Source organism: Bufo gargarizans, chromosome 2, assembly GCF_014858855.1.
Source record: "Bufo gargarizans isolate SCDJY-AF-19 chromosome 2, ASM1485885v1, whole genome shotgun sequence".
NCBI lineage: Eukaryota > Metazoa > Chordata > Amphibia > Anura > Bufonidae > Bufo > Bufo gargarizans.
The window spans coordinates 89,349,495-89,362,094 of record NC_058081.1 but is presented as its reverse complement, the minus strand read 5'-3'; the positions used below and the strand labels follow the sequence as shown (position 1 = coordinate 89,362,094).

The following is a 12,600-nucleotide window of genomic DNA, read 5'->3' as shown; positions in this document are numbered from 1 at the left end:
GGGTGTTTTGGTACCATTCTCTATTCATGGCTGTGGCTTCTTGCTGCCCTTCTTGACACCAGGCCATCTTCCAAAAGTCTTTGCCTCACTGTGCGTGCAGATGTGCTCACACCTGCCTGCTGCCATTCCTGAGCAAGCTCTGCACTGGTGGCACTCCGATCCCGCAGCTGAATCCTCTTTAGGAGACGATCCTGGCGCTTGCTGGATTTTTTCTTGGACGCCCTGAAGCCTTCTTAACAAGAATTTAACCTCTTTCCTTGAAGTTCTTGATGATCCTATAAATTGTTGATTGAGGTGCAATCTTAGTAGCCACAATATCCTTGCCTGTGAAGCCATTTTTATGCAATGCAATGATGGCTGCACGCGTTTCTTTGCAGGTCACCATGGTTAACAATGGAAGAACAATGATTTCAAGCATCACCCTTCTTATAACAGGCCAAGTCTGCCATTTTAACCCAATCAGCCTGACATAATGATCTCCAGCCTTGTGCTCGTCAACATTCTCACCTGAGTTAACAAGACGATTACTAAAATGATCTCAGCAGGTCCTTTAATGACAGCAATGAAATGCAGTGGAAAGGTTTTTTGGGGATTAAGTTAATTTTCAAGGCAAAGAAGGACTATGCAATTCATCTGATCACTCTTCATAACATTCTGGAGTATATGCAAATTGCTATTATAAAAACTTAAGCAGCAACTTTTCCAATATTTATGTAATTCTCAAAACTTTTGGCCACGACTGTACACCTTTTACAAGAGGAACTGTAACGCCAAATTGTCAACTTATGTAAAAATATTTAAGGGGAACAACAGAGGAACACCACCATACAGAGTTATAAGCTGCTGTGATGGTAATTCATGGGTAATGCAAGTATTTGCAATAAAGAGACCCAACAGATCCTCTTCAAAGGGGTTGCCATTGGCAGCATATTGCAAGGATGTGCCACCAATGTCCGATGGAGGCTGGTCCGACCTCTGTAACCTCCAGTCACTTGAACAAAGTGGTAGCGATGCTAGTTAAGCACTGTGTCCCCCCCTGGTGGCTTCTCTCAGCTTTTTCTGGGTGGTATGGGTGGCTGTGCATCCCATTCCAAGGTTGAGTGGCTTTTCAGTAGATGCAGATGGTTGGCAGATTCACCCACAAGCTGTAGGCCTCTTTCACTTGTCTGTGCCTGTGACAACATCCGTGACAAGATGGTTCAGTGGTTCATCTGTGACGATGTCTGTGAAGAATCCATGTTTGGTCTTCATGTGTCATCCAAATCCCACAGAGTCTGCTAGGCTGAAAATTAATTCCCAGAGCAATTCTAACAACGATCCGTGAAAACCATGGACCAAACATGGATGCCATCTATCTCGTGTCCGTGGCTTTCTCAAACCCATAGACTATAATGTGCGTGACGAATCCATAATCGCAGACAATGGAAAAGCTACTGATGTGCGAGTACACACATTAAAGCCAATGGGTACGTGTTCGGTCCATGGAGACCACTGACATGTGGAAGAGGCTTTCGTGTGAAGGGCCTGTCAGATGGCTGTGCATGGATTAGGTTTTAGATTTTAAAGGTGAAATTATCCTATTCTCGCCTTCTCCTATAGGCCAACGGTACAAGAAGACGGTGGTGACGTACTCTACCGAGGCTTTCAGGATGGTATTGTTCAGCTGAAGCTCCAGGGATCTTGCACCAGTTGTCCAAGCTCCATTATCACACTAAAGAGTGGCATTCAGAATATGCTGCAGTTCTATATCCCAGAGGTGGAAGGCGTGGAGCAGGTACATTAGCTATTGGTCTTTCTGTGTAATCATACGTACAATCGCTGGGGCTGATATCATGGAGGGGTTTGGTATTTATACAAATTTCTTCCATGAGCTGATCCTTCTGTTATCTTTTTGCCTTGTGAAAATAGAATTTAACTCCTTCAGAACTGGGCCATTTTCATTTATTTTTATTTTATTTATTTTTTGATGATCTGTATCTCTATTGATACAATTTTGGAGTTTGTATGACTTTTTGTTCAATTTTTGGAGGGAGGTGAAGTGACAAAAAATGGTGAATGGTTTTGATGTTTTTTCCCATTACGCCCTTCACCATATGGGATAACTATTTTAATAGTACCCATTTTTGCTCACGATAATGCCCATGATGTTTATTTATTTTTATAAAATACAGTGAAATTAGGGAGGCTCAACACTCTAGATGAACAGATAACAGTGGGTTCGCTGCTGATTGGGTCACTCACCCAATTGTAAAGTGCAAAATTGTAACAAGGAAGAGCAGGCACACCACTTTCTGGAAAATGAGTGGACTACTGGAAATACTCTAATGAGATTATTATAAAAGTTTTATTCTGAGATATCGTACATAAAAATGGCCAGTAAATTACTCTAAAATACATTAAAAATAAAATTGATAAAAATTATCACATAAAAGTCAAGGTTGGTATGTAGTATCCTGAAATAATGTCTTCTGAGTTGAAGAGAAAGTTACTTGTCAGTATTAGTCTGTCTCCATGAGACTCTTACCACTCAGCAGTGCCGATATTCTTGGCATGTGGTATACATGCACGGAGCAGTGTAGTCTCCAAGACGCGGGACTCCGTGCGCTGAGCGCCAAATACTGGATCAATTATAACAGGCACACAGCCCGAAAGACGCACTCAAAGTGACTGATGCACAGCAATGAAAAACTGCAATTACATGAGCGCAGGACGCAGGACGCTGGGTTCGCAGGGCGTGCTCTCAATCAGGTGATGATATGCAAATGAGTCAGATGTTCTGATCAGCTGGTACAAGTCGCCCAATCCCGTGGTTCACAGGTCCTTGTACCAAAGGTGATCTGTTCCGATCAGCTGGTATGAATCGTCCAGTCCTGTAGTTCACAGGTCCTTGTATCAAGGATAAGTCCAGGTCCTATATTGCGTAAATGGCTGTGTTCAAATAAGAGTTGTTTACAGGATAATACTTTTGAACCACAAAGTATTCTGTACTTGGGGTCCGGACCAGTACGGGTTGTAGTAATGGCGTAGTCGGCTAGACGCGTTTCGAGGCTACCTGCCTCTTCCTCAGTAGCACTGAGGAAGAGGCAGGTAGCCTCGAAACGCGTCTAGCCGACTACGCAATTCCTACATCCAGTACTGGTCCGGACCCCAAGTACAGAAGACTTTGTGGATCAAAAGTATTATCCTGTAAACAACTCTTATTTGAACACAGCCATTTACGCAATATAGGACCTGGACTTATCCTTGATACAAGGACCTGTGAACTACAGGACTGGACGATTCATACCAGCTGATCGGAACAGATCACCTTTGGTACAAGGACCTGTGAACCACGGGATTGGGCGACTTGTACCAGCTGATCAGAACATCTGACTCATTTGCATATCATCACCTGATTGAGAGCACGCCCTGCGAACCCAGCGTCCTGCGTCCTGCGCTCATGTAATTGCAGTTTTTCATTGCTGTGCATCAGTCACTTTGAGTGCGTCTTTCGGGCTGTGTGCCTGTTATAATTGATCCAGTATTTGGCGCTCAGCGCACGGAGTCCCGCGTCTTGGAGACTACACTGCTCCGTGCATGTATACCACATGCCAAGAATATCGGCACTGCTGAGTGGTAAGAGTCTCATGGAGACAGACTAATACTGACAAGTAACTTTCTCTTCAACTCAGAAGACATTATTTCAGGATACTACATACCAACCTTGACTTTTATGTGATAATTTTTATCAATTTTATTTTTAATGTATTTTAGAGTAATTTACTGGCCATTTTTATGTATGATATCTCAGAATAAAACTTTTATAATAATCTCATTAGAGTATTTCCAGTAGTCCACTCATTTTCCAGAAAGTGGTGTGCCTGCTCTTCCTTGTTACTATTTATTTTTATAGTTTATTAAAATTTTGGGGAAAGGGGGTAATTGGAATATAAAGAGTACAGACCAAAAGTTTGGACACACCTTCTCATTCAAAGAGTTTTCTTTATTTTCATGACTATGAAAATTGTAGATTCACACTCAAGGCATCAAAACTATGAATTAACACATGTGGAATTATATACATAACAAAAAAGTGTGAAACAACTGAAAATATGTCATATTCTAGGTTCTTCAAAGTAGCTACCTTTTGCTTTGATTACTGCTTTGCACACTCTTGGCATTCTCTTGATGAGCTTCAAGAGGTAGTCACCTGAAATGGTCTTCCAACAGTCTTGAAGGAGTTCCCAGAGATGCTTAGCACTTGTTGGCCCTTTTGCCTTCACTCTGCGGTCCAGCTCACCCCAAACCATCTCGATTTGGGTTCAGGCCCGGTGACTGTGGAGGCCAGGTCATCTGGCGCAGCACCCCATCACTCTCCTTCATGGTCAAATAGCCCTTACACAGCCTGGAGGTGTGTTTGGGGTCATTGTCCTGTTGAAAAATAAATGATGGTCCAACTAAACGCAAACCGGATGGAATAGCATGCCGCTGCAATATGCTGTGGTAGCCATGCTGGTTCAGTATGCCTTCAATTTTGAATAAATCCCCAACAGTGTCACCAGCAAAGCACCATCACACCTCCATGCTTCACGGTGGGAACCAGGCATGTAGAGTCCATCCGTTCACCTTTTCTGCGTCGCACAAAGACACGGTGGTTGAAACCAAAGATCTCAAATTTGGACTCATCAGACCAAAGCACAGATTTCCACTGGTCTAATGGTCCAGTTCTTTAGCCCAAACAAGTCTCTTCTGCTTGTTGCCTGTCCTTAGCAGTGGTTTCCTAGCAGATATTCTACCATGAAGGCCTGATTCACACAGTCTCCTCTTAACAGTTGTTCTAGAGATGTGTCTGCTGCTAGAACTCTGTGTGGCATTGACCTGGTCTCTAATCTGAGCTGCTGTTAACCTGCGATTTCTGAGGCTGGTGACTCGGATGAACTTATCCTCCGCAGCAGAGGTCACTCTTGGTCTTCCTTTCCTGGGGTGGTCCGCATGTGAGCCAGTTTCTTTGCAGCGCTTGATGGTTTTTGTGACTGCACTTGGGGACACTTTTTCAAAGTTTTCCCAATTTTTCGGACTGACTGACCTTCATTTCTTAAAGTAATGATGGCCACTCGTTTTTCTTTCCTTGTCTGATTTTTTTTTTCTTGCAATAATACAAATTCTTACAGTCTATTCAGTAGGACTATCAGCTGTGTATCCACCTGACTTCTCCACAACGCAGCTGATGGTCCCAACCCCATTTATAAGGCAAGAAATCCCACTTATTAAACCTGACAGGGCACACCTGTGAAGTGAAAACCATTTCAGGTGACTACCTCTTGAAGCTCATCAAGAGAATGCCAAGAGTGTGCAAAGCAGTAATCAAAGCAAAAGGTAGCTACTTTGAAGAACCTAGAATATGACATATTTTCAGTTGTTTCACACTTTTTTGTTATGTATATAATTCCACATGTGTTAATTCATATTTTTCATGCCTTCAGTGTGAATCTACAATTTTCATAGTCGTGAAAATAAAGAAAACTCTTTGAATGAGAAGGTGTGTCCAAACTTTTGGTCAGTACTCAATGATGGTGCAGCCTCAGATCCTTCAGGGCAGGCACCCTCAAACTGCGGCCCTCCAGGTGTTGTAAAACTACAACTCCCACAATGCCCTGCTGTAGGCTGATACCTGTAGGCTGTTCGGGCATGCTGGGAGTTGTAGTTTTGCAACAGCTGGAGGGCCACAGTTTGAGGATGCCTGCTTCAGAGTGATCGAGACCGCTGCAGGGAATGATCAGCTCCCCCGATGGCCACTAGGGGTAGCCATTCCTGGTTGTCGGCTTTCAGATGCCATGGTCACATTTGACCACGGCATCTGAGTGGTAAAATGTCTGCGACGTTTAAACAGCAGACATTAGTCCCAGGAGGTCTCCAGTCTGACGTTACTACAGAAGAGCACCACAGAGCTCTCCTTCCAGTCTCCTGTAAGTATGACATAGTAGGAATAGAATGTTAAAGGGGTTCTCCCAGATTTTTTTTCTTTATTTGAAGGTGGCCCTGTTAACTTGTGCCATCACTTTAATGCCTTTTAGGCCTGTAGTGACGCAACGTCTAGTGCAGCGGTCACAGAAACTATGAATGGCATGTGACTGCTGCAGGCTATGTGGGGATTGGAGCGGGAGTGATGGGACATTTTCAAGTCCTCCTTGCCAAATTTTAAAGAATCTTTGAGAACCCCTCTAAAGAGGACCTGTCTTCTCCTGACATGTCTTTTCTAGTAATTGTTTCCATTCCCCAAGTAATAACAGTTCTGGAGCTTCTTTTCATATAACCGTAGCCTACTGCTATTCTTGCTACATGATGGACCATGATGCCAGTGTGTACAGAGACTAAGGCGCCACACCTCAGGTTCCAGTTCAGTACATGTGGATCGGATGGAGTTTTGAAAACACCATCTACATGTCATGGAGAAAGAGCATGCTGCAGATCCCCAAATCTGTCAGTTATGTCATGAATTAGGGAAGATGTGTACTGGTACCATCCACACAAAATCCACATGTAACACATACTTATCTTACTGCGGACTTGTGGTGAGATCTGCAGCTGGAAGGCTCCACCACATGTGGACGGGCCTAACATGTCCTTAGTGATGCTGCATCCCACATTCACGTGACGACTGTAAACCGCTAGAGCCACTGGGTACTTCGCCCAGGCGACATCAATACGGACAACGCTCGCAGCAGAAGTGTTTACCAGCACTGCTACACTTGTGTGTTTAGGTGAGGTTGGGGTTAGTCTATTAAAATCTTAAAAATAGATAGATTATGAAAAATAAATCATCACCACATAGACATCTGTATATCTACATGGGTAGACACCGTTATATCACCAATTATTTATTGCATTGGTCTACAGTTCAGGGCAATAGTTCAGAATGCTGAAAAGGTTGCTGATTTTTATTTCTATTTGTTCTTGTTTCACGTGATTTTCATGTTCTGTACAGATGACAGGTTCTTGACCGCGCAGGTCACATAGTGGCCTCTAGATGTCAGCGTTACAGCTACAACTTGCTTTAGTTGCGGTCTTGGTGTACAATAGAGAATATTGCAATTCTGTTTCTTAATCCCATTAGTTCTGGTGAAACGGATTACTCATGTTACCAAAGAACATTTCTCTGCAATTATTTCTGTCACTTCTGAATTAATCGAGTCACAAGTGATCATTATGTAGCCATAAATAACCAGTTCTATATGTTGTTGGGCCATATATTTTATTTTATTATTTTATGCACTTATATAGCAGTGACATATTCCGCAGCGCTTTACAGACATTACCATCATGATGTCCCCAATGGGGCTCACAATCTAACTAAGTACTCTATCAATATGGCTTTAGAATGTGGGAGGAAACCCACACAAACACAGGGGGAACATACAAACGCCATGCAGATGTTGTCCTTGGTGGGATTCAAACCTAGGGCCCCAGTGCTGCAAGGCGCCAGTGCTAACCACTGAGCCACTGTGCTGCCAACTTATAACAGCATTCCAATGAGTTTTTATGATCTGATTTAGGCTACTTTCACACTTGCGGTAGCCTTTTCCAGCAGGCTGTTCCGGGAACAGCCTGCCGAATCCGTGCTAACGCAAGTCCACCGTGCCTCCGGAAGTCCATTCTGGCCATCTCGGCATGCTTGCTGTGCTGCAGCCGGACCTCCGGCCCTCCCCCATTATAGGATATAAGGCCGGAACGGACTTCTGGAGGCACAGTGGACTTGCGGTAGCACGGTTACAGCAGGCTGTTTCCCCCACCGGAACAGCCTGCCGGAAAAGGCTACCGCAAGTGTGAACGTAGCTTTAGTGTTGACTTGTAAAAAGCAGTATAAATGCTGTTGGGACTCGTAGAGAAAGCCTGCGAGTCCTGCTAACCGCACCCACATACAGTGATTGACCGCAAATCCACACTGCAATATCCTCATATTTAGTAACGCAACCACTCCTTTAATTATTCCTATGCAAAAAAAAGAGACTTGGAGTCCTTATAGTTCCCCATTAAATACATGATTTTATTAAATCCATTTAAAAATAGCAATCCAGTTCTATACGGGATCCAGCAAAATGCCAGCCAAAAGCACTATTAGGGTGAACCATCAATAAATACATATGTATATTGCACAATATCCCTAGTTAAATAGATGGGAGCTGATCACTGTTAATGAGACTATTCGGCTGCGGTATGCCGTATCAATACCCCTCACTTTCTGTAAATCTCTGCATGCAATGTAGTAGAATGGGCCATGTAACTGCTATATCTCTATGTGCAGCTGTAAACTACAACCCGTACAAGAACACATAAATTTGCCTGCAACTCTCTTATGGCTCATTCAGATGGCCGTATGACTGGGTCCGCGGCGGAACGGTTGCGGACCCATTCATTTCAATGGGGCCGCAAAAGATGCGGACAACACACAGTCTGCTGTCCACATCTGTGGTTCCGTTCCGCGACCCCGCAAAAAAAGATGGCGCACGTCCTATTCTTGTCCGCAGCCACAGACAAGAATAGGTATTTTCTATTATAGTTGCGTCCAGAATCCAGTATAGTTCCGCAAAACACTATGGTTGTGTGAATGCGCCCTTATACTGGATGAAACCCACATTACTGTGCACTCATGATTCTTACCCGGTGTAAATAGTAGCGGCAGCCCCCTCGACGGCTTCTTCAATAGGACTGCGGCTATGTAGACTACACTGTCTATTCATGGATGAGCAATCCATACGTTGTCCTGAATGGAAACAAACCAAATTTGTGATTTTTGCAATCAGTGTGTGTGGCCGGGATTAGCAGGACTCACAGGCTTTCTATGAGTTCCATCAGCATTTATACAAATAGCCTTTTAAATCCTAAAAACGATATAATATTCCAAACTTTAGTATCCCCCTTTAAAGATCCTATGCTGCCCTCGGTATAGAGGAACATTGAAGACCTGACAAATCCCAGTTTGACCAGTCCACATACAAAATAGAATATCTGAACAAGTATATGGACCCAGCCTGGAACAAATTTGCTTTGAAAAAAGAATAAAAATTCAGTTTTGCATCAAATGTTCACAGCTGAAATAAATCCTCCCAACATATTTCGTCTTTTTTTTTTTTTTTTTTTTTTTTTTTTTTGCCCTCTCCTTTTTAGAGATTATTATTAGTTTTATCTCATTTTTTTATAAGATTTTCTTTTCTGCTCTACCAGGAGGCAATCTATGTAGACCTGTGCCAAGGTCATGTTTCTTGTATAGAGTCACACTTAAAGGGGTTTTCTCACTTCAGAAAATTGCATTTATCATGTAGAGAAAGGTAAAACAAGGCACTTACTAGTGTATTGTGATCGTCCATATTGCTTCCTTTGCTGGCTGGATTCATTTTTCAATCAGATTATACACTGATCGTTTCCATGGTTACGACCACGCTGCAATCCAGCAGCAGTGGCCGTGCTTGCACACCATAGGAAAAAATGCTGGAGTATAAGCACTTCTCTGGTCCCAGCCACCAGAGAGGCCGTTGCTTTTTCCTATAATGTGCAAGCACGACCTCCACTGCTAGATCGCAGAGTGGTTGTAACTATGGAAACGAGCAGTGTATAGTGTGATTACAATACATTAGTAAGTGCCTTATGTTAACTTCCTTCCGCATGATAAATGCCATTGGCTGAAGTGAGACAACCCCTTTAAAGGCACGCTTGGGGTACGTGCACACGTTCAGGATTCATGTGCGGAGAATCCACACTGAAATCCGCAGGTGTTCGCAGTCAAATCTGTGCGGTCAATCCGCATTAATTGGTGCGGATTTTCCGCATGCGGATTTTACTAAGTGATGAAAATCCGGTCAGGAAAAACAAAATAAATGGACATGCTGCAAATTTTAAAATCCGCAGCGCAGGTCAAAATCCATGCAGAAAACATTAGCATCATGTGCATTGAGAATTTCAAATTCTCATAGAATACAATGTACATGACCTACGGTGCGGATTTTCCGCATGCAAATCCACACGCAATCCTGATTGTATGCATTTAGCCTAAATCTAAAGCCTCTCATTCCTGTGTGGTTGCACGCTGTTGTTCCCTGGTATCGGCCATTTCAAGTTGTGGACAGGTGGCCTTGTCTCCCCATCAAGATTACAGTATCTGCGAACCATTAGTACCTTTTCCTATATGTAATAATTTGAAGTTCTTCATTTTCCATTTATTTCTTTAGGTGACTGATGACGACGATGAAGCTGCTGGACAAGAACCTGCATCTTCTTGATCTTCCTAATAACATGGGCCATGACATGTGACACCGCTGATACATGTTGTCCTTATTTCCATTATGGGCCTCTGGTATACAAAGCAACTCTGGCCAGTCAGAGTCCATGTTTTATTTGCGCTGTGCAGTTTAGGAAAAGTAAGCTGGCCTCTGGTTGATATGGGAAACCAGGACCCCGTGAGGTGTTGGATCCATGAGTTGCCTGTGTGATTTTAATAAAATAAAAAATATATATATTTTCTTCGTTTTAATGTGAAAACAGCTGAATAGCTGCTGGAGCGAAGCGCACGTTCATGTTGTACTGTTTCCACTGTAGTATATGCTGAATTATTTATCAGTGTAAGAGTAAAATAAAGTATACCGTCATCCACACGGGAACGTTATCTGTGTTTCCTTCCAGACTGTAGTGTGTCTTCACGTCTGTGTCATGATCGTTGGATTAGTGTAGGACACATCAGTCATTAATGCGCACTGCAGGGTCAGAAGTAGAATGAAACTATGCGGCTTCTCCGTGGCTATTCCGGTTACCATTGATAACGCAGCTTCCCTTCTGAAGCCGAACAAGTGGTTTTGTGGGTGTTTAGTGTGAACACCGATTACAAATGGCACCAAAGAGAGAGGTGTGTGATGTTAGTATAGTTGATTTGAGATTAAGAAAATTAGTGTCTGATATACATTAGATATGCTTCTGGGGACCTCACCTGTTCCTGGCCAACACATTCTCCTCACTTCTGTAGACGTCAGTGGAGAAGTATGGAAAATAGGGTGTACTGCAATCTGCTAACAGGGCGTTTATAGCATATTTTGTGGATATGTGATTATGCTTTAAAGGGAGTCTGTCAGCAGTTTTGACACTTCAAACCCCTATATAGGTGACCGAGGGGAGCAGTGTAAGCATACCTGGGGTGCTGGTCATGCAGGTTGCAAGACTAAAGCCCCTTTCAGACAAGCGAGTTCTACCTATCTGACTCGCAGTGTGAGTATGTGGCAGCTCCCGTCCTGACCTCCCAGCATTTCCAGGGTTGCACAGCATTATAATGATTTATGATGCTATGTAACCCTTACAGTTGTGGAATGTATTGGATAACACTGACCTAATGCTGTGAGTGTTATCCAATACATTCCAGAACTCTAAGGGTTACTTAGCTTTATAAATCAATACAATGCTATGTGACCTAAGCAGTCCTGGGAGGTCAGGACGGGAGCTGCTGCATATTCGCACTGCGAGCTCGATGTGTGGAATTGGCTCGTCTGAAAAGGACTTAAGAAATCCAAATTTTAACCCTGTCACGCACCTGGATGTAACTGTATGTCTGAGGTGTGTATGGAGCGGGCTTGCGAGCGTAGACCACTCCATACATGGTAAGTGCTGGCTGTAGACCCCCACCAGGTCATTTTACATCAAGTGACCGTGACATCTGAGAATGGGGTTAAGCGAATTGAGCCTCCGATCATAGGTCCAAAGTGGATTTGTTAAAAAAAACTTGTTTGTAATGCGGTTTCTGTGTACAGCATTAAAATGTATGTGCCCCATGTAGGAAAACGCTGTCTCGGCCGAGGGGGGTATTCTATGATTAAAGGGTCACTAACTTCTCAAAATAGAGACATATCAGAAGTTTAGATTGGTGGGGGTGTAAGCCCTGAGACCCACACTGATCCCTAGAACAAGGGGAAAGAAGCACAGGTATATTGTGCTCTTTGTCATAATCAAGATGGGCCCATAGACTTGTATGGCGCCTTGTCTCTTGCAATGCGTGCTTCTCTCCTCTTGTTCTAGGCATCAGTGGGGGTATTGGTGCTCAGATCCACATCAATTAAATGTTTTTTTTTATAGTTAGTGACGCTTTAATGTAAAAAAATATATAATTAAATGGGACACTATATTATATAGTAATGTATATCATGGTGACAGACTGACTGCTAGCCATGTCTCTACAACCCAGTCAAAGACACTTTACCCAGTTCACAGACTTTGAGAAGGGACCCATCTTTGGACTGAAAGACGCAGTATGGTCAACGAACTGCTTTTCTGCTGTTAGGAGGAGTTGGGGGAAGTGGTTACATGAGAGCACACACACAAGACGACCAGCCTCAGGGCCAAACAGACCATCAGTAGAGAAGATCATTTTATCTGCTGATGAGCAAAACCAGCTCCCACAGTTTTGTTGTCCACCTTCCAGGCTCTTTGCAGAAGGAAATTTGGTGTCGCTGTGACCATTATCTTCCCTGCCATTGACAAACAGCCACTGTCTCCTTTGCAGTGGTGTTGTAAACCTGCACTACTATGGACTGGAACCGTATCATCTTTAGTGATGAATCCAGATCCTGTTTGAGATCCGATGAGAAT

The 12,600-nt window shown here is 43.3% G+C and overlaps 1 protein-coding gene across 1 annotated transcript in view; it reads left to right on the top strand.

Annotated features, from left to right (window-relative positions):
- The window catches only part of NFU1 (NFU1 iron-sulfur cluster scaffold), a 33,852-nt gene extending 23,227 nt beyond the window's left edge, over positions 1–10,625 (top strand). Inside the window, exons 7-8 of the mRNA XM_044283115.1 lie at positions 1,600–1,774; positions 10,203–10,625. Of these exons, the coding sequence (XP_044139050.1) occupies positions 1,600–1,774; positions 10,203–10,253 (226 nt within the window). The 3' untranslated portion in view covers positions 10,254–10,625. The remainder of the gene's footprint in view (positions 1–1,599; positions 1,775–10,202) is intronic.
- The last annotated feature ends 1,975 nt before the right edge of the window (positions 10,626–12,600 follow it).